Source organism: Marmota marmota, unplaced genomic scaffold (genome assembly GCF_001458135.2).
Source record: "Marmota marmota marmota unplaced genomic scaffold, marMar, whole genome shotgun sequence".
Taxonomy (NCBI): domain Eukaryota; kingdom Metazoa; phylum Chordata; class Mammalia; order Rodentia; family Sciuridae; genus Marmota; species Marmota marmota.
The window spans coordinates 5,092,552-5,117,211 of NW_025999927.1; the positions used below are offsets into that span (position 1 = coordinate 5,092,552).

At 40.6% G+C, this 24,660-nt stretch overlaps 1 protein-coding gene across 1 annotated transcript in view; it reads left to right on the forward strand.

Moving 5' to 3' along the window:
• Window positions 1-24,660, forward strand: part of Ryr2 (ryanodine receptor 2) — a 437,587-nt gene that overhangs the window by 182,558 nt on the left and 230,369 nt on the right. The window contains exons 25-28 of the mRNA XM_048800411.1: window positions 1,663-1,766; window positions 7,033-7,116; window positions 18,931-19,090; window positions 21,189-21,336. Coding sequence (XP_048656368.1) covers window positions 1,663-1,766; window positions 7,033-7,116; window positions 18,931-19,090; window positions 21,189-21,336 — 496 coding nt within the window. The remainder of the gene's footprint in view (window positions 1-1,662; window positions 1,767-7,032; window positions 7,117-18,930; window positions 19,091-21,188; window positions 21,337-24,660) is intronic.

The window sequence follows — 24,660 nt, forward strand, 5'->3', positions numbered from 1 at the left end:
GCATGATTGCAGGAGATTCAGGGTTCAAGAATGCCACATGAAAGAGCAAGTTCTGTTTTGTTCCAGGCACCTGAGAGGACAGTGGCATTGGCTCTTCTCTGAGGCAGAGGTGAAGGTGGAGTTCCATGCAGGTTTACCTCGGGACTGACACATGTTCACTTTTTATTTAATGTTTAGAATTTAGTGTTAGAGATTTCTTGAGCTAAATTTTAGAACTCAGTTTCATGTATAAGTCCAATTCGTTTGTTATGATTGCAAGAAAACAATGAAGAGGTTATTTCTAACTGGGCGATTCATGAAGACTAAAAAAAGTCCTCCCTTCTGTTTGCATACTTTTCCTGTGGCATTTAGAGAACCTGGTAATTATTTCCATGGAGGAATGTGTTCCCTGACAGCATATGGCTGTCATCTAGTGCCACCGAGGCACTAGTGCTGTAATTTAGGTCTCTAAGAAGAAAACCTTATTACCAACATAAGAATAGGGAACATCTTCCTCATTCCTGAAATCTTAAATTTAGTTTAATGCCATTGCTAATAAATACAATGTTCAAGTTGGTTCTCTGTTATCTTTGGTTTCCACATTTACGGATTCAACTAACTGCAAATCAAAAATATTCAAGAAAAAGATTTCATCTGCGTTGGACACATGTAGACTCTATTTCTTGTCATTTTTTTCTAAACAATACAGTGTAATGAATATTTACCTATTATCTACTTTTCATCAGATAATGTAAGTAATTAGAGACAATTTAATATATCCAGGTGGGAGATCTAAGGTTTTAGACAAACACTGGCATTTTAAAGAAGGAACTGTAGTGTCTATGGGTTTAGGTATCCATGAAGAGATCTGGACTTCACTCCCTGTATATTCTCAAGGACAGCTGTGTACATGAAGGGTTACTTTGGAAAATGCCTTTGTTAAGCTAATTAGTTTTGTTGAGATAATAGAGTGATTTGTGAGAGTGGAGGTAACTTACAAGGGATGAAATGAACAGCCAGGACTATTTAATAAGTTCAGTATTAGTCAATCATGTTGTTTATTGATGTCTGTAATGAGGTTAGTGCTAAACAGAAGAAATACTGCAAATTTTAACTAAGTCCTTACCACATCTTTTTACACAGGATTTGTTTTAATTTATTAAACTTATTGAGTGTTTGCCATGCATCAGGCACATTCTAGGTGTTTGGAAAACATCAAAGAACAAAAGACCCAAATCCTTGCTCCTTTGTTCTTCCAAGTTCAGGGAGACAGAAAATAAATAAATAGAGAAGGATCGAGTCTGTTAAGTATTTTGGACAATAAAAAGAGTAAGGTGGGTGGCACACTGCCCTGTTAGGAAGGCTGGTGAATCTCATGGAGAAAGTGAGATCTGAAAAAATGCTGGAAGGAGTTGAGCGATCCTGGTGTGGATATCAGGAGAGAAGCATGCATGACAGAGGCCCGTGGGAGATGAGGCGTAGACAGGGCCAGGGAGCAGGGAGTGCAGAGGATGCTGCCCTACTGCTGACCCTTGACCTGACTTGGGCTAGGGATCCCAGGGCAGCGTCCCTGGGCAGTGCCTGAGTGCTGCTTATTGCGCTGCGTCTCCACTGCCATCCACTGAAGCACCATTGCTTGTGTCTGATACCTGTGTCTGATACCCATTTCCTGTTGTGTTCCAGGTTAGAGATGACAATAAGAGACAGCACCCGTGTCTGGTGGAGTTCTGCAAGCTGCCTGAACAGGAGCGCAATTACAACTTACAGATGTCGCTCGAGACCCTCAAGTGAGTTCCTCAGCTTTTTTATTTTCCAATCCATCTCACCTAAAAAAAGCCAGAGAGAGAGAGAGAGAGAGAGAGAGAGAGAGAGAGAGAGAGAGCGCGCTTTTACTCTGACTCACTATGAAGTTAGTTGAATTCCAGCTAGAACTTTCCAGAATGTGTAGGTGGTTTGGTTGGGTATTTGTTGGGAACACGTTATGTCTTTTTGCTCCACGTGGGCATTTCCCAAAAGGCATCCTACAGGTGTAGGATATTACAGAGTATGGGGATTTCGTGATCCTGTGTGGTGCTACTCAGAGTATGGGCCAAGAACCAGGCCAGTCTAAACTTGGTACTGATCTGTGACAAGATGAGTAAAGATATTACTTCTAAATGCTTAGGAATTTTATCCCTACTTAAGGGAGAAATTTAATGCCTGTTAAACTGATAACTTGAAATGTTGTCATTTTGAAATGTTAATTCTACTTGAAAAGTTTTATTGTATCTTATTAGAGATTGAGACCATGATGAACTGGAAATCAAAAGAAAACTAGTCCTTTGTCATAGATGGTTTTAGAAGTACTGAACTGACCTATTTAAAGGGTATGGGTTAAAACCATTAAAGAAGTGTCATTTTTACTGATTTCATCCCTTGTAAGTTATCTCCACTCACAAATTACTCTATTGCCAGGCACTTTGTTGCTTCAGGACTTTCCACATTTGTGCACTGTCAATAGCTAATATGGTGGAGTCATCCTCTGGTGTTTCTAAGTGTACTTAGCCACAGCACCCTTTTTGGGGAGGTTCTAGAGGGACTTCCTATCTGGACAGCACTGTTGGGGTAAAGCTCTTGGGAGCGATTATACCGTCTCATAAAGGCAACTTTACTCTTCACTGGCTTTGTGCCCATTGAGCTCTTGAATTTGCCACCTTCCTTTGCAGAGGCAAGTGGGGCTGAGTAGAATAAAGAAGGAATGTATTTTCAAATTTATGTAAAAAGTTCAGAAAATGTTTTTGAAAAGCCTGTGACTTTTCTTTAGGCTCCTTTCATCCTTTATGTCCTATAGAAATTGTTTTATTCACATAGGTCACTTACATAGTACATTTTTGTTTGTCCTTTTGATTTGTTTCTGTTTTGCAAAGAGTAAGGAGTTATTTCAATTGAAGCCACTTTACCAAGGACCAGAACATAAAACTTAAATAATGTTTCAGATTCTAGGATTTGGGAAATAAACAAATGAACCACAAAGTATGTCTCTGTTTTATTCGTAGCTTTTTTGCTGTTTAGTTTAGTTTTGAGTACTAGGGATTGGATCCAGAGGCACTCTTCCACTGAGCTACATCCTCAGCCCTTCTAATTTTTTTCTTATTTTGAAATGAAGTCTGTTTAAAGCTGGTTTCGAACTTATGATCCTCCTGTCTCAGCCTCTGGGTACCTGAGATTACAGGCATGCCCAGTTTCTATTAGTAACTTAAAAGGAGGAGGAATACACACAAATCAAGTAACTTAAGACTACTGAAGATGACACAAGACGGCTTGCCTGTCTGAGCAGTGCATTGTGTCTGAATGCTGGGATTTTGTACTTAGTGTGTCCTGCCTTTCTGTGGGTCATAGCATGAGGTTTATACCTTTAGCTTAGTAATTCATGGCAGCTCATGATTTCCCCATCTTTTACAACATAATTTAGTTAAATCTGAACTACATCCCTGTCATTTTAGTGATTGACAATTAGGTCATCTATCGCAAAGAGTAAATCCTGGAGTGTAGAAGTCATATTTGCATGTAGAATGCTGATGCGAATAATCCACTCTCATTCCTGACAGCTACTGGTGGATGGTTTGATGAATCATTAGATGCATGAACTGTGGTGTCATTCCCTGTGGTGAATGCTAATGACCTTTTCATGAGCTCATTTTTAACATTTCTTTGCTGATGTTTCTTATAGCTACTGCAGTGTTTGTTTATATGGCTTTCTGATGAAATGCTTTTACCTATTTCTTTAAAAATTAAGTTAAAGGGGTAAAGCTCTTCTTCCAAAATTTACACTGTGTCCATTTCCACTGTGCAGAAGAAGTAGGGTGCTTTTTGTGTTTCTATTGTTCATTTACTCATTTGGCAAGGGCCCCAGCAAAGTTCCTGAGAGAATAGCATCTGGCCTTGGGGGGCCAGGGCCCAAGGACTTGCTCCACCAAGGCAATCTTGGAGTGACTCAACCTTGCTGATCTTAGACTTTGTTCTCCTTATTCAGTGGTGATGGTAATGTGTCTACTTCATGGCATGATGTGGGGGCTCAGTGACAGCATTCTGATGAAGCCTTCACAACCACCTGTCTGGCAGAGCAAGCACCATCCTCACCATCCTGGCTTTCTGTTGCTGGCTTTACAGTATATCATGGAGGGATCAACAGCTTTGTTCATTTAATCCCGACACATGACAATAGTGAAGATGCAGAAAATTATTCCAGCATGTTGCTCATTTTGGATGGAGGAGGTGATTTACTGTGAATATAATGTGGTGCTCTCTCTGTGACCATGTAAATCATTGGCAGATGACTTACTCTAGACCTGAACTGTCACCTGCATATGGTGTAGCACCATGGAGATCTGACACCTTCTTGGGAACAGCACAGGTCACTGGAGTGTGCAGCCAGGTATCCCTGAGTGGACTGGGGGGTTCTAGCTACTGGTTTAACGTTCATTTGATACAATATTGTACAAATTTCAGGTCTTAAATTTTGAATCAATAAGTCATGGTTTGAAAATTCATACTGTAATGTGTTTAACCAACAACAACATACTTTTCTAGAATGTTTAGATGTCAGTGATGCTTTTCCTGGCTACGTATTTTTTCTTGAGCATCATTTGTAGGACATTGGTACATATGTGGGGGCGAGAGAGGGTGGAATGAGGGACACAGGACAGTGGAGAAGAGCAATGCTGGGGAAGATGGTAGGTAAGGGTGAGCCATCACTGTTTTCTAAAGGAGCAGGTGGTCCTCCCACTTCTCCCTCTTCTGTGCTTGTTTTTGTGGTTGGTCATTGCTGGCAGTGATCTTTCCAGTCATGCGTGTTTCCATCGTTATGTTCAATCCTGGGCCCTTTATTCTCCTGGAGCACACTCTCTGCAGATGTTCTCATCACACCCATGATTTAATTACCACACAGGTGCTCACAGTGCCCCACTGTTGATCCTTAACACAGACACCTGCTTTGAGGGGAGGAGGTGTACACCTAGCCCACAGGTGACGTGCTCCCCAGTGTATCATGAAGCACCATCACCTCTTTGTCAACTATGCTCCCGGCCACTTACCTGGCTGCACAGCCAGGAACCTGGAGTCATCCTGGACACCTCCTTTTGTCTTAACCTGTGTCCAGCCCATCGTTAGTCCCTCCAAGTGCAGCTCCAGTCTGTCCCCCGCCCCCACTGCTGCTGTGCACGCCATCACTGTCACCCAGACTACCCCCAGTCTCCCAGCTAGTCTCCCATCCTGTCTCCACACTATGCACATGGAATCCCATGTTTGCACACATGCACATATCTGCATCCACACACGGGATGCTTAAAATCCTTCAGTGGCTTCTTGGTGCTTTTGAACTCCATATCCTCACAGGAGCTACAGGGCCGGCTGTGTCTGTGCCTTACCCTCCCTTGTTCCTATGTTCCAGCCCTCACTACCTCTTCCTTCCTATGAGATCAGAGTTTTTCTGCCTTATCTGTTCCCTTTCTTTTCCCTAGAAATTCTCTGCCTAATGCTCACATGGCTTCTTCCCTGCCTACACTTGTGTCACCTCCTTGGTAGAGATTTTCCCATCACTTCCTGTCTTCTCTTAGAACTCCTTTTAGAATTTTTATAGCTCTCATCATAATTCATAATCTCACTTCCAGGGTTATTTAATATCTGCCTTTCTTGTGAGACTTTAAGCTTCAAGGAGGCAGATGCCATGATTATTTTTTTGACTTAATTTTTTTTTAGAGTAGCTTTAGGTTCCCAGCAGAAATGGAGAGGAAGTTAGGGATTCCCCCATGCCATGCTCAGCCCCATCATCCACATGCCCCAATAGGTGCCTTTGTTACCTAATGAATCCACATTGACACATCCTTAGTACCTGGTATCCACAGCAGGGGCTCAAAAGCAGTCATGCTTGGAGTCCTAACAGTCATCCTCAGGATGACTGCTTGCTTGCACATTGCACATATTTCCCAAACTTTGATTTTTTTTATCTTTCTCCATCTTAGGCTTTTCAGATTTCTTTCTCTCCTGCTTTCAGGTGCCCCAGAACAGACCAGGTGTCTGGGAATCTACTGGGCTTCCTCATTCACTCACAGCTTCTAATCACCCTTCAACTCCCACTTCTTGTCTGTTTTTAGTCCCCTTTTAAATCACATATTCTTTATTTAGAAAGTGTATTTGGACATCTATTCCTCTATCAATCTCTCTATCAATCCATCCATGTCAAGATGCATAAACAGACTTCCATAAACATGGAAGTCTAGGAAGGCAGGTAGGTGCACAGGGAGTGGTAAGTGGTGTGTGTACTCAACGTAAGAGGTTGTTCATTGCAGCATTGTTTACAATAGCTGAAGACTGAAGATTGCCTTGAAGACAGTGAAAAGAAAATGGGTTAAAAACATTCTGATGTTCCCAACTTCAGAGAGGTTAAAACACAAATCAGCTTTACATGAAAGGATAGTGATTTGAAGGTTGTAGTATAAAGTCAAAGTGTGAGTCTTAGAGAAATGCCTCTTGTATATGCCCATTTGAGTGAAAGGCAGAAGCACCACTATTGGGACACACATTCACACAGACGCACGTTTTTCTTTAGTGTGTGCAGACCCCCATTCTTGTACAGCAGATGTACAAGAAGGGCAGCAGTCAGTGCCTCTGGGGCAGGAAAAAGCTCTAGACAGAAGATGTAGGGAGAGACGTAAGTATCCGGTTACTCCTTTGTGCCATTTCAATTTTCAGGGTCTTACTCCTTATTCAAAAGTAAAGAATTGAAAATAAAAAAATTTTTGTTTAGGGCTGGGACCATAGCTCAGTGGCAGAGTGCTTGCCTGGCACATATGAGGCACTGGGTTCATCCTCAGCACCACGTAAAAAATAAATAAATAAAATAAAGTCATGCTGTCCATCCACAACTATTTAAATTTTTTTTTTAATTTTGTTTAGCTTTAAGACAACAGACTGGTGATGTGCTTTGAGTGTGGATCACTGTCCCTTTCACAGCCGTGAGGTTGTGATGTCTGGACATGGGGGCACCTGCAGCTCATGTCTGCTTTTGTTTTGCAGGACTTTGTTGGCACTGGGATGTCACGTGGGTATAGCGGATGAACATGCTGAAGAAAAGGTGAAAAAAATGAAGCTCCCCAAGAAGTAAGTTGAGTAACAGGCAGTGACCCTGCGCCTGCTTAGATCCAGGGAGACCTGGGTGCCCCGCTGGCACTTGCCCATCCAGTTCAGACTCAGAAATCCAAATGAGCCAAGTCCCAGGGGCTGCTGCACGTCTGTGGTGGGCAGTAGACTCTGTTTGCCGAGAGGAGGAGCAAAGCTCAGTGTGTGCTTGGGAGTGTTCTATAGAGTCTTATTCCTAGTGTCTGTGTGTGTGAACACTTATATTTGTATTTGATTTTATGTGACTTTCCATTTTCTATCAAAATCGTTTATAATTTTGTTTACTTTTATAAAGTAAACATGCTTGAGGAGTAATGACAAAGTCAGTTTTGTTATTTCTGTTTGAAGATGGGAAAGGAGCAGGCACATGCTGTGGGAGTGGCTCTGCCTGCAGCGCTGTGACCTGTACCTGTGGCAGTGCTTAGCCTTGTAAACCTCAGTGACCTCACTGCTAACCGTCCTTGAAGTTACCTGCTTCATAGGGAATTGTTAGGTACTAAATTACCAGGTATATGATAAATAGTAGCTGTTTTGTGATGTTACTATTTTCTCATTTATTCTAACATAGATATTCAAGCAACTATTTGCAGATCACATGTTATTTTTTCACATATTTTTTATTGTTACGTTATAGTGGTACATGATGATGAGATTTATTGTTACATATTCATACATGCAAACAGTATAACAATATCATTTGGTCAATATCACTCTCTGGCACTTCCCCACTCCCTCCCCGCCTCCCACCCTTTGGTCTCTTTTCTTTGAGTCTCTCTTTGATTTTCATGAGAACCACCCCTATTTCATTTTTCTGTAGCTTCTGCATATAAGAGAAAACACATGATCCTTGACCTTCTGAGTTTGACTTAGTTCACGTAAAATGATGATCTCTAGTTCCATCCATTTTTCTGCAAATGACATAATTTCATTTTTCTTTATGGCTGAATAAAGAAAAAGGGAAATAAAAATTATATATCATATTTTCTTTATCCATTCATCCATTGATGGACATTTAGGCTGGTTCCATAGTTTGGCTACTGTGAATTGTGCCGCTATAAACATGAGTATGCATGTGTCACTGTAGTAAGATGAGTTTAATTCTTCAGGATAAATACTGAGAAGTGACATAACTGGGTCGTATGGTGTTTTCATGCCTAGTCTTTGAGGAAACTCCTTTCTGATCTCCATAGTGGTTGTACTAATTTATGGTTACACCAGCAGTGTAAAAGTGTTCATTTTCTCCATGGCCTCTTTAGCATTTATTATTATTTATATTCCTGATGACTGCCATTTTAACTGGTGTGAGATGAAATCTCAGTGAAGTTTTTTTTCTTTTCTCTTCAAGCTTTATAGTTGTACGTAGCATTGGGTTCATTATGCAACTCATACCTGTATGGAATTCAGTTTCTGTTCGTGATTCTCTTTTCCCTCCTGTCTTCCCTCCCTTCTCCCATTCTCCTTCCTCGGGGTAGTTGATTTGCATTTCCCTAATTGCAAGTGATGTTGAACATTGTTTTACATATTTATCATTTTAGCTTCTTCTTTTGAAAAGTGATTGATTCACTGTTTATTAATTGGATTATTTGATTTTTTGGTGTTACATTTTTTTCAACTCTTTATATATTTTAGATATTATTCCTCTGTTAGAAGAGTAGCTAGCAAAGAAGTTCTCCCATTCTGTAGGTTCTCACTTTCTTAATTGTTTCCTTTGCTATGCAGAAGTTTTTTAATTTGATGTCATCCCATAACTCTTGGTATTATTTCCTGAGCTTTAGGGGTCCTATTAAGAAAATCATTGTGCCTAAAATCAGAATGTGTTGACCCTACATTGTCTTCTAGGAGTTGCATAGTTTTTGGTCTAATTTTAGGACTTTGGTCCATTTTGAGTTGAGTGCAGTTTAAAAGATAAAGTTCTAGTTTCATTTTCTACATATGGATAACAGGTTACTCCAGTACCATTTGTTAAAAGTTCTGCCTTTTCTCCAGTGTATGGTTTGGTGCCTTTGTCAAGGATCAGATGTCTACAGATTTGTGGGTTTGTCTCTGTGTCTTCTATTCTGTACTGCTAGTGGAGACCACACATTATCAGTAGCAGTTCTGGGAATGTGGTAAATAATACTGTGGAGATGAGAACAAAGTAGCCCCCCTTCATGTGTGTTGTATCCCCAGGCCTCAGACTCCCTGAGATAAACATGAAACCCAAGTGGAAATGTTGTGCCTTCTGAAAACACAGCTGTGCCATCCAGGGCTTGCTCAGCAGGCTGCACACATGGTGCTCAGTGCTTCCAGAGAGAGCTGGTGGAAGCTGTGTCATGACCTGGCATGTTCTTAGGTTCTAAAAGTGTTCTCCAAACGTGTGAACAGGAGGAAAAGGTGTGATTTTTATGGTACGTTTCATATATTTGTGTTTTGAAGTGATCATTTCTCTTCAGTTTCTAGTGTATCTAATGGTAACAGCTGAGATATCTGCCATCAGAATCTACTTAAAAAACACATGAAAACATCGATAACTGGGAATTTTACATTGTTCATTTTTCTATGAAGTGTGTTTCCAGTCCATTTGCCCCACACTAGATCATGCTGTTGAGTGATGTTTTTTTTTGTCCAACAGTCTTTGCCTTTGAGACAAATTGTAAGATCAGTTGCATTCTTTGTTCACATACATAATTTTTGTTATTAAAAAGATCATTCAGTTCAGTGAACCAAAAATCACTGCTGTTTATCATGAAAACTCCCACTTAATGATCTTTTCTGGTGACAACTCAGTCATGCCTTTGTTCAATTTTTTGAGAACAAAATAATTGGAAACTGCATAACTTGCAAAAGAATTTATTATCCTGTCATTAGAGTTGTTCAGTTTTCTCAGATTTTTGTAATGTATATGAAAAAGGCATTATTGGTGCTAAAAAGATAAAAAAATAAAAAATAAAAACCCACACAACAAATCAGTATACCTGTTTCTCTTTTACCTGGATAAAATAATGGAAACATTAATTTCATATTATCTTTGAAAGCATAACATAGTTAATAATTGTTATACTGTGCTCTGTGTGTGTGTGTTATGTGTATGTGTTATGTGTGTGGTTGTACTTCACTAAAACATTGGGGTATAATTTACCTTGTTGCATTAGTGGATTTTTTTTTTTTTTTTGCCCTGTAACCTAATTGGAAAAGCTGATTTTTCACTATCAAAACAAATAATTAAAATAATTACCTTTTCTCATAAACAAGTGTTTCTTTTACTGTTGAATCAAATGGGTTAATACATGTCCATGTAATAACCACCTCAGTTCTTCCTAAATTTCAGACACAGGATTTGCAGTACATTTGTCTCCTGGAGAAACTGAGTCCTCTCCTTGTGGTATTTAATGAGAACTTCTTTCACCTGTAGTCTGTACTATTTCTTAGTTCACCATGAGATACCATTTAATGTTTACTCCATCTGCCACAGGGAATTGGCAGTAACTGTGTCAGCATGGATGCAGGTCAGCATGACCTGAAAGGGCGGAGTTTCAGAACCATTTTAAAGCATTTTGCCCTCATGGCATCAAGTTGTACACTCTCACACCTTCTCAGCCAGTGGCTCCACGCTTGGAGAGGTGCCCTGGATAGAGAGTGCACCAACAGACGTGCAAGTGTGGTCCATAGCGATATGATTTGCAATAGCAAAAATAAATAAACCGAAGATGTGTGTGAATTATTGTTCAGGATGATGTTGGATATGGTATAATAAAATGAATGAATTATAGTTATAAATGTCAGCATAGGTAAACATAAAAAAAAATGTTGAGGGTAGACAGAACATCTCACTGGGTGATACAAAGTTGAGACATGTGAGTCAAAGGCAGTCCCAAAAGACGTACGTGCACGTGTGGAAATTCGATATATGCTGAAGGCATTCTTGCAGATAAGTGGGGAAATGATAGACCACTTAGCAGAGCTCAGATCATTGATTTCAAATGGGAAAAGTACTAGATTTCTCTTTTTCCCCATACACAGATGTTTGCAGGTTGATCTAATTGCGTAAGACAAAAAATTTTGAAGATAACAGCATAGGCTATCTCCATGACCTTTTCCACCCTGGCTTCCTTCACTGTAAAACCCCAGCACATGATTAAATGCTCCATAGATACTGGTGAGTAAACAAAAAGTCTAATAAATTTGACTACATTGAAAAACTTATGTGCGTCAAAGGAGATAATAAACTAAGTGAAGATTCACAGAACAATACCAAGACTCCTAAAAATTAGATGTCCTGATAGAAAAATTAGCAAAGGATACAGATAATTTACATCCAATAAACATGAAAGACACTCAACCTTACTAATATCAAGGCAATCAATGTAAGTTAAAATCACAAGGAGAAGCTATTTTGCCCCCACAAGGTTGGCAAAAACTGAGCAGTTTCATGGGACTATCAATCAGTACAACTATGAAGACCAAGTTAGCCTGATCTCATAAAATTGGAGAGGACACAACTATTTCTTATTTAGACATGAGCCTTAGAGAAGCTTTTGCATATAAAACATGCCTGAAGACTGGACACGGTAGCGCACACCTGTAATCTCACCTGCTTGAGAGGCTAAGGCAGGAGGATGGCAAGTTGAAAGCCAGCCTCAGCAAAAGTGAGGTACTAAGGAACTCAGCCCCTCTCTAAGTAAAATAGAAAATAAGGCTGGGATGTGGCCTAGTGGTTGAGTGCCCCTGAGTTCAATCCCTGGCACACACCCCCTCTGTCTGCCAAAAAAATCCACATACCTGAAAAGATGATTCGTTGTAGCATAGATTGTATAGCATGGATTGACAGCAAATTGGAAAGAACTTCAAAGTCCACTGAGTTGAGAATCTAAAACTTAACTTTTAGATGTCTGTATTGGGATTCTGTAGAGTAGTTCAAACAAATGTATTTTAGCTAAACGAACGCATAGGACAAATCTCAAACACATTGCCTTGAGAAAAAGAAAACACTGATGATGGACACAGTATAATACTGTTTAAATTTCAGGAACATGATGTGTGGCTTAGATCTGGTTTACAGAGCCCAGTAAGCCTAGAAAAATTATGCCCAGGAGTAGCCAACTTCAAATTCAGGGCAGTCATTCCCTCTGGGGGGAAGTGAAGGGGCAACATGGGAGCTCCAAGTGGATACACAAGTTCTGACACTTGCAAAGGTATGAATTGGAATAATAAAATGGTAGTTGGTTACGAACACCAGATTGGAATCAACGTTTTAAAAGTGTATGAGAAGAAGACAGCCGATTCAATATATCAGGTTTTAAGAAGTAAAGAGAAAACAGGCTGCTGGTTTCAGGAGGACCTGGGGAAGGATGCCTTTTTGAAAGCTTAGGAGACACATGAGCATGTTTACGTGGGAAGGAACCAGAGATGACAGTTTCTAAAAGGAGAGAAGGGATGGATTCAAGGGCAAGATTTTATATGACCCTGTCCAGGTGTTGTGAGAGCTTCCTTCCAAAGAAGTTAATATTGACCAGATTAGAGGAGACCAAGGTGCTGATGGAGCCAGCTGGGCAACCTTAGAGGCATAACCTCTTGCACTGGAGGTATGGGTGCACAGACCAGTGATAGGGAGGCCACAAAGTGGAAGAGAACACGTGCTAGAAGGTAGGGCTTCATTCTTCTTAAATTACTTAAGCAAAATAGACCTTCATGTGAGTACTGTTTTGGTTCAGAGCTTGGTGAGGGCACACACTCATCTCCCTTTTCTTGCCTTCTGCTGCTGTGGACCACGTTGCCTCTGCACTTTGAGTCTGGCTTGCTCGCTGTCTTTGCTGCAGGTGTGTTTTACTTGAGCGCCAAGTTGTCATTTTATATGGCACACAGGTGCCTTCCAAATTGTTCTTATGTAACTGTCACAAGAGAGACAGATTTCACAGCCCCAGGGCTGTGATCTATGAAAGAGCAACATTGTGGCATAGTAACATTTTCCCACATTAGGATATTTCTGCTTCAATCTCTTTTGCATATAGTTTAGGGAATTTTGAATGTAAATTCAGTACATTAATTGGTATTAAAAGCTATATTCCCTATTTGTCAATAATTTGTTCATTTTTTTCTGATATATAATATACATCATTTCACTAAAATTACTTCAGGATTTTTGCAGAATATATGATGCATTGTGGTTTTTGTCCTTTTCCTGCCTGCTTCTCCTTCTGTCCCAGCAAATAAACAAGAAATGAAAATACAACACATTATGTATTCTTAAATTCACTCATCTCCCCACTTTTATTATGAAATTAAGCCCTTTACCCACTGCATGGTTTAGTGAGCATTGAGTTGAATTACCATACAAATAAAAAAATTCCACTGGAGAGGAATCTACTCCAAGAGCATGTGGCCCCTGATATCTAATATGCCTGAGATGAAAAATACTACTGATTGAAATGAAAAAAAAAACTTTTTGAACTTTAATGTCATTTATTGAAGTTTTGCTTTAGCACCTGCTCTTATTAAATCAACAGAACACAGATGCTGATTGCGTGTGTCTATCTCTGGGGGCAAAGAGGTGGTTGGTGTTGACTTGGGAAAGTCATATCAGTTTCATCTGAGAAGTTTTTTAACTAGTACTAGATTTCCTGTACTTTCCCCACTGCTTCCTTTTCCCTAGTGATGTGAAGCTTCTGCTTGGGATGGGCAGTGCAGGGTAGGACAGGAAAAGCTGAGAATGATATTCTCAGTGCATGCATGCATGTATTGATTTAAGCTGACTCTGAAGCCAATGTTTAGATAGTGCTAACTGAAACCCAATGGGCCTGGCAGCCAGAGTTCAGGCTGATACTGGGAACTCAGTCCTTCTATTCAGTATAGACTTAGCCTAGTTGATGTTTTCTGTCATCCTTTAGATCTTGACTTCAGTATCATCATCCCAAAACCACCGTCCTCAACCCCTTTAAACTTGTACTTTTGAATTTGTTCTTCCCCCGGTTCCCCTTTGCTGCTTCATTTTCCCACAGCACTTAAATCTTCAAGTGGACTATTTTTCACACATTTGTTTTGTGGACTCCCTGATTCCTGTGAGAACACAGTTTCTGTGTAGATTTTTGTGTCCCTGTTGTTCAGTGATGTCATGTTGGCTCCTTGAACTGGGCCTGAGAACATCCTCCTGCCAATATATGTTGGCTGGTGAGTTGAAGCTCAGATTTACCCTCTGGGCTACTCATTGGTTGGGATTGGCTGGTTGTCATTAGCTGGCTTGTCAGTGTTTGCCTCTGTTGGAGACTTACAGGGTGCGTGTTTCCTTTCTGATCTGTGGGAGTGGGTCCACACTTGGGCTCCCTTTGCCTCTATGGTCACTGCTCTTCTCTGTCTCCCAAGCCTCCCTGGGAAGTGCTGAAAACTGGCAAGCCCTTTCTGATAGCATGGATTTTGCAGGGTCTTGGTGGAGGAGGGGATTGCTTCAGCCTAACAGATGGACTTGGTTTATCACTACTTCTGTTCTCTTGAGCACAAGGGCTTAAGGATACAAAATGATGGGACCTGGCCATTTCCTTGGGTACCACCTCAGAAGCAGGACACAGGTTTGCCATGACTTTGCAGGGATCTCTGTGGTTGCACCTGGGTTAGGGGTAGGGGCGCTGGCCTTCCTCTGACTCTCCCTGCATCTAGGCTCTGGGACCTCAGCCTGCCTAAACCTGGAGACCTTAGGTTAAAGAATCATGTCTATCCTTCCCATCCCAAGGCATAAGGTCTTGCTTTTTGGTGTCAGAAGAACGCTTTTACTATTACAGGGCTGTCTCGGTGATAGTAAAAATTTGAAAACTGAAGGGTAGACTTTGGGTCTGTCTTTAAAATGATTCTTTCTTGGGAGCAGTGGATGCTTCCTGATCTTACTGAAGAGGGCTGAGTATTGGTGGAAGATCTAAAAGCTTGAAGGAGCAGGGGTGGGAACACATAGGCATGTTAGATGTGTATTTTTAAAGTAAACATGCAAAAAGATGTGAAATAGTAGAAGAAATACATCTCTTGTACTTTATTTTTTTAAGTTCTATGTCAAAATTATTATTTCTGTGTTTGTTTTCTGGAGAATGGTTTTTGAATATTCTCTACACTCTGTGAAATTTCAGCCCAAGATTCATTTCTAGGAGATGTGCTTCCAGCAAACTCATCCTTTAGTCTCTGTGGTGTGCAGTCATCTGAGATCTTCCCATTTGTTCTGAGGCACTTGCAGGGCTGATTTGCTATTGAAATATACAGCTAACATCCACTGAACTTGGACATCATCTTTTCATGTTTACCGCACATCTTTTACAACATGATTTCCAAGCTTCATTTAACTTGATTCATGCTAAACAAGCAAGCTCGGGAAGTGGGGGTGGTTGGGAAAAGAAGGAAAGGCTTGCTTCTTAGTGTTTCTGGTGTTCTGCCACGTTTTGCTGCCTCACTTTAATTGGCCCTTCAGTGAGATGATACCAAGCTCTTTTCCAAGGCTCCTTTAGAATCCCTGTGTGGGAATCATGTGGGTCACATAGGTGAAGTACACAACCGAGCTGTCACTTAACCCGAGGACTCCTCAGCTGGGCCAAGTGCTGCCAATGTTTTGTTTACATCTTGGAGAACTTGATGCAAATGGAGCTGGCACTTTGCCAGGTTTTTTTTGTGTTCTTTTTCCAGAGTTATTTAAAAAGAAATTTCACTGTAAGGAAACTGAAACCCAGGCTATTTGGGTAATTTATTATTCATTGTTGTTTTTATTGTTTTGTATTATTAGATTATAATACTTGTCAAAATAAGACTAAAAGCTATTAACTAGAAGAGCTTGGGTATTTAGAAAGCCAACAGATTGAATTTGCTTAATTTCATCTATATTTCTCAGAAGCTACTTTTGTAGATGATAGATGACACAGAAACCTGGCATGTTAAAGTAGGGGAATGAAGGCCAAACAGTCAACCTCCTGAACAAATAGATGGAAGGAAAGAGGAACCCAGGGCTGATTCTGGCAGAATTTTTCCAGGAAGTTTGAGAAGTGGGATGTAATATGCAAAAATCTTTTATATGAACTATGCATATTTTGTATTGATACACATGGTAGTGATAGAACTTTTCCCTATCTTGGGGGCTGTGGAATTTTACTTACCAGGAATTAGCATAATAATCTCTATTTCCTTTAAATTTCTAGGAATCAAGTCTGAAATCATTTTCCAAGGTCCATGTCAATCCCATTCTGTTCAAGACTTTGTTCTTTTTTGACCATAAAATAATAACTCATATTAGCTATTGATTGAGCTTTATGTACCTCTTTAAATGTATTAATAACATTATTTACCAAGGTACATTTAATTATTTTTAACATATTATTTGTTTGGCTATGATGGTTTGATTCTTGGTTCCTTTGTCAAGATGTATGATAGATGGAAAATGGTTTTATAAGTTACTACTTTTTATACCATTAATTCAAGTTGGTGAAGCAGTCATTTCTATTTTCAATTATATTCATTTCTATTTCCAAAGCCCCAGACATTATTTTTGATTTCTTTTTTCTCTAACATCAGTTTCTTCAAAATAGGGTTGGTTGAATTTATGAACTTCAAAAATATTTGTATTTTTACGCTACAGGAATATGAGAAGATTTTTAGTGTAACAGATGTGGAAATGAAAAGGTTTGAGAGAAGTGATATTAACTTGAATTTGGGTGAGATTATTAATTATTTGAAAGAACCATTTAAGCTTGCTTATTTATTTGCACAAGTAGAAAGCCTGGTTAAAAAAAAAATTTAGTTCACATGTAAAAATGAGCATGAACTAATTATTGTGCTTCTTCAGACCAGCAGATGTGAACCAACTCCATGGGGTTTCACTGCAATCACAGATTAAAGCAACTGGGGAAGAAATTCTGCCCAGGAAGAGGAAACTTACAAAGTGGCATGCTGTGGAAATATTTCACAGTTTCACCTATTAGTAGAACTTGTCTGTAATTTGTTGTTTGCAAGGTCCTCTTTCCTACCCTCCAACTTTCAAAAATACCTTCCCAGTTTATGTGATGTTGCTAGAAAGCCTGCTTTAGACCAGTTGCCAGGACGTCTCTCTCCTTTTTGAGGGGTACAGTGAGGTAGCCTCAGCTCTAATTGGTGATTCTTGTCTTGATTCCAGATCTTCATTATCTGTGTTTCCTGAGGCAGCTGGGTGGGATAAGGGCAACTGGAGAGGGAAAGAAGGAAGAGGGGTGTGTGCTGCCCTCTGCTGGATCCTTGTGGGCCCCTCAGGGGACTGAGAAGAGAGGTGGGGAGGTGTGCAGATGGAGCTCTTTCTCACTCTGCAGGCTGCCTCCAGCAAATAGCATCCAACTTGAAAATTAGACTCTGTCCACATGATTACTGTTCAGGGTATAGAAGGTTCTAGGTGTTCTTCCTTGAAGAAAATGTTAGCTGAATGAGAGCTTTTATATGTGAATGTACTCGGAGCTTGCAAATTTGATTATACACTGAAACCTCAGAAATCTGTAAGATCCAATGATTCATATGAATGGATAAAAACAGTCATGTGGCTTCTTTATTCAAAAAAAGGAAAAGAATATTGACCCATGTATATAGAGTTCCATTTAAGACAGAACAGAATTTCATGTCTATAAATTTAGTGTAAATTTAATGACATAAGAAAGTAAATAGTCATAATTTTTGCATTTGTCAGATTAATCTACTTGAAACAGAATATTTCTGTGATTTTTGCCAGTAGATAAATTATTTTAAGATGTTTTATAAAGAAATAGGAGTGGAATGAACTGGAGGTAGATGATTTATAGTTTCATTTTAAAGACTGTTCTCACATATTCTGATGCTTTTTTTAAAAAAGCTAGTATTATTGTCTGGTGAATTTTCATTTTCACAAAAGGAGAATCTTTGATATGAAGATGGATGTTTATTTACATTCAGTTTGACAAAATTAATTCCTTCAGAAATGGTTACTCAAAAGGCTACTATCAGCTGAGAATTGTTTTTGATATAATGGCAGAAAAATGGATCAGAAACGGATCAAGGCATAGTTGATCATTGGAATAAATGAGAAGAATGAGCCAGAAGCCATGGTGACCTGGCCTTGTGCCAGTCTCAGGAGTGTTGGGGCAAGACTGTGTGGATGGAGCCTGTGGCACCACTGCACTTGGGAGTGTGTGCTGAGAGGTCAACATTGTGAGTTTTGCATTCTTCCAAAGATTAAAACTTCCAACTCTTGTAAGACCTTCTGTCTGTCACTCAGAGTGTGGAAGTAGCTGCTACTCAGACTTCCCTGAAGGGAAATAAAATGTAATCATGTTTTAGATGATTGCATGGCTGAGATTTTTCTCTTATTTAGTGGCTTCCTTGGTAACATAACTAGGGATGGCAATAGAGAAATAAGTTACAAACACATTAGAATCTCCCTGTAGAATAAGGAACAGAGAGTAAAAAAGATACGCTGATTCATGAAACAAATATTACATTACTATATCATTTAAAAGTTGAAGAAAATGAGAATTTTACAGGAAGGGAAGTCCATTAGATGTTTAATAGTTAATCGGTAGCTTGATTTAAACTATTCAAAAGCCTTAACTATTAGGAACTTATGCAGTGATAGCGTCTTTGAAAAGTGAGTAAGTCGTCTTATTTCTGTTGGTTTGGCAATGGAAACATACAGGTCGTGTGGCTTTTCTGACTAACCACATCAGCTGAAGTCAGCGGGTGAAGGCTTGCTTGTCCCTCACCCCAGAGTTCCACCCTGGTTTATGGAGAAGTTGGGATTGGCGGCACCATGACAAGACTGCCATAGGATTGTAAATTTTAATTATAAATTTCTTTGCTTTGTAGTTACCAGCTGACAAGTGGATACAAGCCTGCCCCGATGGACCTGAGCTTTATAAAGCTCACCCCCTCTCAGGAAGCAATGGTGGACAAGTTGGCGGAAAATGCTCACAATGTGTGGGCCCGGGATAGAATCCGGCAGGGCTGGACTTATGGCATCCAGCAGGTATATGGTCATCTTGGCATGTCCTCTGAGATCCACTTCAGTGGGAATTAGCTGAATTGCAAGAGAAGGAATTAAATTATGACCAATTCACATAGGGTAAACCCAGAGCCTTAGAAAGAGCACCATGCCCAATACTACACAGCCAGCAGGTGGGAGAAGCAGGACTGCGGTCAAGACCTCAGACCCCAGAGCCAGAGTCCTCCACTTTCTTATTACAGTGCTTCTTGCCATTTTCTGGTGGGATCCCCTCATATGAAGATTTTCATGAATAAAATGGATTATTGTATTTAGGCTGAGAATAGGGTTCCATATAAAGCCTTAAACATGGTTTGGAAAATGCATTTCCAAAGCCCTTCTAGTGGCTTATATCATTTGGAAGAAGAAAGAAAACTTGGCATGATTTACCCCATGAAATGATATGATATTTTTGTATTGAATTATACTGGTCATAATCCATGCAAATGTTAACATTAAATCTGATATGCTGTGTGTATGAATGTGCTAATGCTAATCCAAACTTTTACCAAAGAGAGGTTAAGGAGTCTTGTTCCTCTTCAAAAGGAAGACTCACTTGCCTTGGAGTCCATGTGTCTTGCAGACAAAGCAGGATTTCCCTGATGTCTGCCTCTTCCAGAAGGGTGCTCCTTCCTCCTCATGTGGTTTCTATTCATTGTCTGACCTATTTTTCCATTTCTTCTCCCAGCCCCACCCCCCTACTCACTCCTTTACACCTCTCTCCCTGCCACATGTTTTCTGGGTTATGGGAATGATGCTGTCTTAGGCTTTTTGTCTCCCTCCAGTTAATGTTTCTAGGTCAGAAATTGACTCTAAGCAGCTTGAGAGCAGGGGTTTGTTGATGGTCCTTTCCTCTGTCCCTCCTGCACAGCTGATATCAGACCTCAGCATGCACTGGAACCTGGCCAGCAGCTTTAGCATTCTGATTCCCAGGACCCAATCTGCACAGAGTGGGACTCCCTTTAGCTGCAGATTTCCTAAATTAGAAAGTTGGAGGGCGTACCATGTCCAAAGAGATGTGGCTGCATTGGTGGTACAGAGCCTCTGTTTATACTGTCTGTTGGTTTGGGGATCGTTTTCGAGTGGCCCTGCCCCGAGGAGCCATAGGATGGTTTTACTACGGGTGGGAGTAGGTGTTCAGGCATCCAGAATTAGGTATTGCAGTTGAACTTGCTGGAAGAAAGGAGAGATGACACAGTTCTAGCTCCTGTCCACCAGGATGACTCTTGGCCACCACAGCTTTGTGGTGTGTGACAACGTGTAGGGAGGCCCACAGCCTCCCAGTTCCTCTTTATGCCAAGGCAAGTTAGGAATCGATTATGCTGCTTGAAATAGGGAAACTCAGCAGATACCACAGTGGAGTCTCAGTGAATGGGAAGAAGTACTTGAGAGGTGGTGCCTAAGCCCCAGGAGGGGTGGATGCATCTGTGTCCGTCCCTGAAGTAAGTTTTCTGCTTTCCCAAGATGAGGCATCTTAACAGTAACATTCTAACTCCATTTCAACACCAGAGCCTCTTTGGTGATGGGCCATTAGTATGTTTGATAGTCATTTCAGTGTTCCTGGTTATCCTAATTTGGGTGGATGGAGTTGGCCTCGTGCACGTTTTCCAAGCTCTTGGAGGCCTGTGGAGTGGCTGCCTGTAACATGCTGGATTCTGTCTGAGGAAGTGAAAGGGGCCTTGTGTTGTCCATTGACTCAAACCACCAAGGGATGACTAGAACTAATCAGGCCCTGCTTGTTACAGAGACTTGTCAGTGAGCTGTGCTAGCAGAGTGTGTGTCCTGCAGAATAGCCCAGTGCTTTGCAACCCGGCAGGTGGTTGGAGGCGAGTAAAGCTGCTTTGGTGACTGTCCTCTTATTCCCCCCTTCTCACTGAAAGCCTGTTTTAAATTGATGCTCTTATTCCTGTACTAAAATCTCTTGTTTTGATGGAGTTTTGGTAACTTCTGGAGCCTGGGAAGACAAAGGGAGTGTGAAGCGGCAGCATTTACCCTTGGACTAGGTTTTGATGTGTTCGCCAGCCGCTTTGTTCCGCAGGCTGCTGGTGTCTCTTTGATGACTGCACACCTCTTTCCCTGGCAGGATGTAAAGAACAGAAGAAACCCTCGCCTCGTGCCCTACACCCTCCTGGATGACAGAACCAAGAAATCAAACAAGGACAGCCTGCGCGAGGCCGTGCGCACGCTGCTGGGCTACGGCTACAACCTGGAAGCCCCGGATCAAGAACACGGTACTGGTTTTGCTTTTCCGCCTCTGCTTTCAAACTCAGGAGTAGTTCTTCAAAGCTGAATAAGGGAATGGAAAGGCTGCTACGGTAGCACCTTCTAGTCTAAGTGACTCCAAGTGGGTTTTGTTCCCTGATGGACACCTGCAGAATTAGGCCTGTCTCTCAGGGGGTGGCTCAGGACCACAGTGAATCTGCAGAGGAAGGGAGAGGCTGACCTTCCAGAAGAGTCCATGATGAGCAGTTGCCTCTCCAGTGAGATACTGGCTGGCTCCCCTGCCTGGCCAGTCCTCCAGAAGAGCTGTTTTCATTCATTATGGGGGTAAACCTGTGTTTTCCCAAATCCCATCTTCATCATTTATATTTAAACATATCAGCAATACTTAAGAAGTGTGATGTTTTTCCTTAAGAAAAACACACTAGAATAGGCACTCAATAAATATTTGATAAGTTGATGGATTTGTAAGGTGGTATAAAAACACATTTCCCTTAAATAATACCTTCTCAGAAAATGGTGTAAAGTGGCTGACTCTTTACCTCTTTGCTAATGCAGTTTGATTTAGTATTAATTTCCAAAGTTTGAATTGACAAAAATGAAACAAGGATTATGTGTTTCATTGTAGTACTTACATATTTTGGTAAGGAAGTTTTAAAAATCTGTCCCACATATCCTCTGAGGACTCATTTTCAGTGTGATACCTGTGCATAAGGATGAGTTCAGATCTTGATGATGACAGTATTCCTGTGGTGCTTTATATGGAACTATCCCGAGTGGCGATTGCTCATGAGGCCTTATTATTTACTCCTTATGGTAATGCTTTGAGAATGATGCTTGTGTTGTGCCTGTTTTACAGGTTAGGAGACTGAGATTCAGGGGGCTGTTGTGTCATCCCATCTGTTTTGTGTAGATGCAGGATTTTAACCCCAGCATTCTGACAGGATTTTGTCCTTTGAGTTGAGTATGTAGTCAGCTCAATGTCTTGAGAGACGTTGGTAGTTACTGGGTCATTACATTTGATGCAAGTAAAATTAAGTATATGCTTGAAAACAATAATATTCGTAACTACAGTATGACTTCTTGCTTACTTTGAGGCTGGCTTTATAGCAAGAGACATGCAGTATACTCTTAGGAGCAGCTGCTGGTCGGCAGGGGTGTGCAGAAGACGGCCAAGAGCCCCCCTCACAGAGCTGTCAGCTGTATCTTGCTGGGAGGGAAGAAAACAGATTTCCAGGCCAAGAAAGTACAATCAGAAAAAGTCCTATAGCTGTTGAGCATAGAATGTTTAATTGGTTCTTTTTAATTATATTTTTCAATTGAAATGTAATTTACGTATAGTAAAATATGTAGAACTTATGTTCAGATGGGTGAATTTTGATGGTTTTATGCACAAAAGGAACTTCAACCTAAAACTACCAATGTGTTCTCTGTTCTAGAAAGTTCCCTTGTGTTCCCAGTGGAGTAACCACTTTCTAAATCCTGTCACCACAGATTTTGTCCCTTGTTGTACTTTACGCAGACATCTTTGCGTGTCTGGCTTCTTGGCAGTCCTCTGTACTAACAAGCCATGTTTTGCTCACCCATTTTCCTTCTGTTGAAGATCTGGGTTGCTTTTGGTTTTGGGCTGTTATGAACAAGGCTGCTATGAACATTTGTAGAGGAGTCTTTGTTGTGTAGATTTATGCTTTCATTTCTCATAAAGCAAAGCTCTGGTGCATCATTACCAGGTCATAGTTTTATATTTATATTTATCTTTTTGTTGAATTGTATCTTAAAAAAATATCTCTTGGATTTAAGCAATATGTCAGATATTGCAAATATTTTCTTCCCATTGGTAGTTTGCCTTTTCATTTCCTTCATGGGGTCTTTGAAAGAGGAGGCTTTTTAATTTTTTTTTTTTTTTTTTGCTTAAAATGACAGATAGTTATTCTCTCATAGTCCAGAGGTCAGAAGTCCAGAACCAAAGAGTGAGTAAGGCTGGATTCCCCCAGAGTACCTAAAGAGACTGCATTCCTTGGTTGTTGCCAGCATCCTTGGCTTGTGGCCACATTACCCCAGGCCTACATCCATCCTCACATTGCCACCTCCTACGTGTTTTTTCCTTTTTCTTTTGAGGCAGAGTCTTGCTGTATCACTCAGCTGGGCTCCAGCTAGGCAATCCTCAATCCTCAGCCTCCCAAGTAGCTGGGATAACAGATATATGCCACTGCGCGCAGCTCCTCTTGTGTCTCTCCTAAGGATATTTGTCATTGGATTTAGGGCACAGTTGGGTAATCTGAGATGATCTCGTCTCATCCTTAAGGTCAGGGGCATCTCTCAACACTTCCTGTTTATCCTCAGGATTATCCTGGTTACTGCCTCCAGCAATGTGGCTTACTTTGATCTCTTGCTGTGCTTCCATGCCCCCTCTAAAGGATTTCTAGTAATTGTGACCTGGCCAGCCTTTTCTGAGCATTTAATATGCTCACCTAAGCTACTTACAGAAGCTCGTTAATTCTTATCACGACCCTTTGAGATGGCTACTGTCATTTCCATTTTGTAGATGAGAGGATTTGGGGTTAGCAAAGTCGTGTAACTTGAGCAAGACCCCGCTTGAAGGGGATGCTCTGACCCCACTTCTCTTTCCCTGGACTTCAAGTCCCCCATAGAAATGACATTAGTAATGTATAGAAATGTTAGATTCAATTATTATCTAAAATATAATCAGTAGTTTTGTAAAAAGGTTTACAGTTTCTGAAAGTGGACAATGAACTGGGGGTGGAGCATAGGACGATATGCTGAGGGGGAAAGATGTGAGGGTATAGAGTTAATTGTGAAGTCTATTTATGATTTTTCCTTTCTATTTGTATATTTTATGTCCAAAGAAATCTTTGCTTATGCAAAGACAAAGATCTCCTCTTGTATTTTCTTCAAGAGTTTTATTATCTTAGCTTTTACTTTGAGATCTCTGACCTAGTTTGAGTTAATTTTTGTTAATGATGTGAGGTTGAGAGCAAGGTTTGTTTTTTGTACAGATGGATATCCAGCTGTCCCAGCATCATTTGTGCAAACAGTTATCCTCTTTCCAAATTAAATTATTGTGCCCTTTTTGTCAAAATTTATTGATCACGTTTAAGTTGGTCTATCTTTGGACTGCCCATGCTATTCCATTGACCTACACATCTCTCCCTAAGTGAAAGGAAAGCAAGGAAGTGGGAGATGGGTGAGTGAGAAATGAAAGATGGAGACCAGGCAGAGATACACATGGGAGTTTATTTGTCAGAGCTGACAAATAAAGGCATATCTCTCCTTAGATGCAGAGAGGCTATACAGGCTTGGGTTCTGCAACTTTT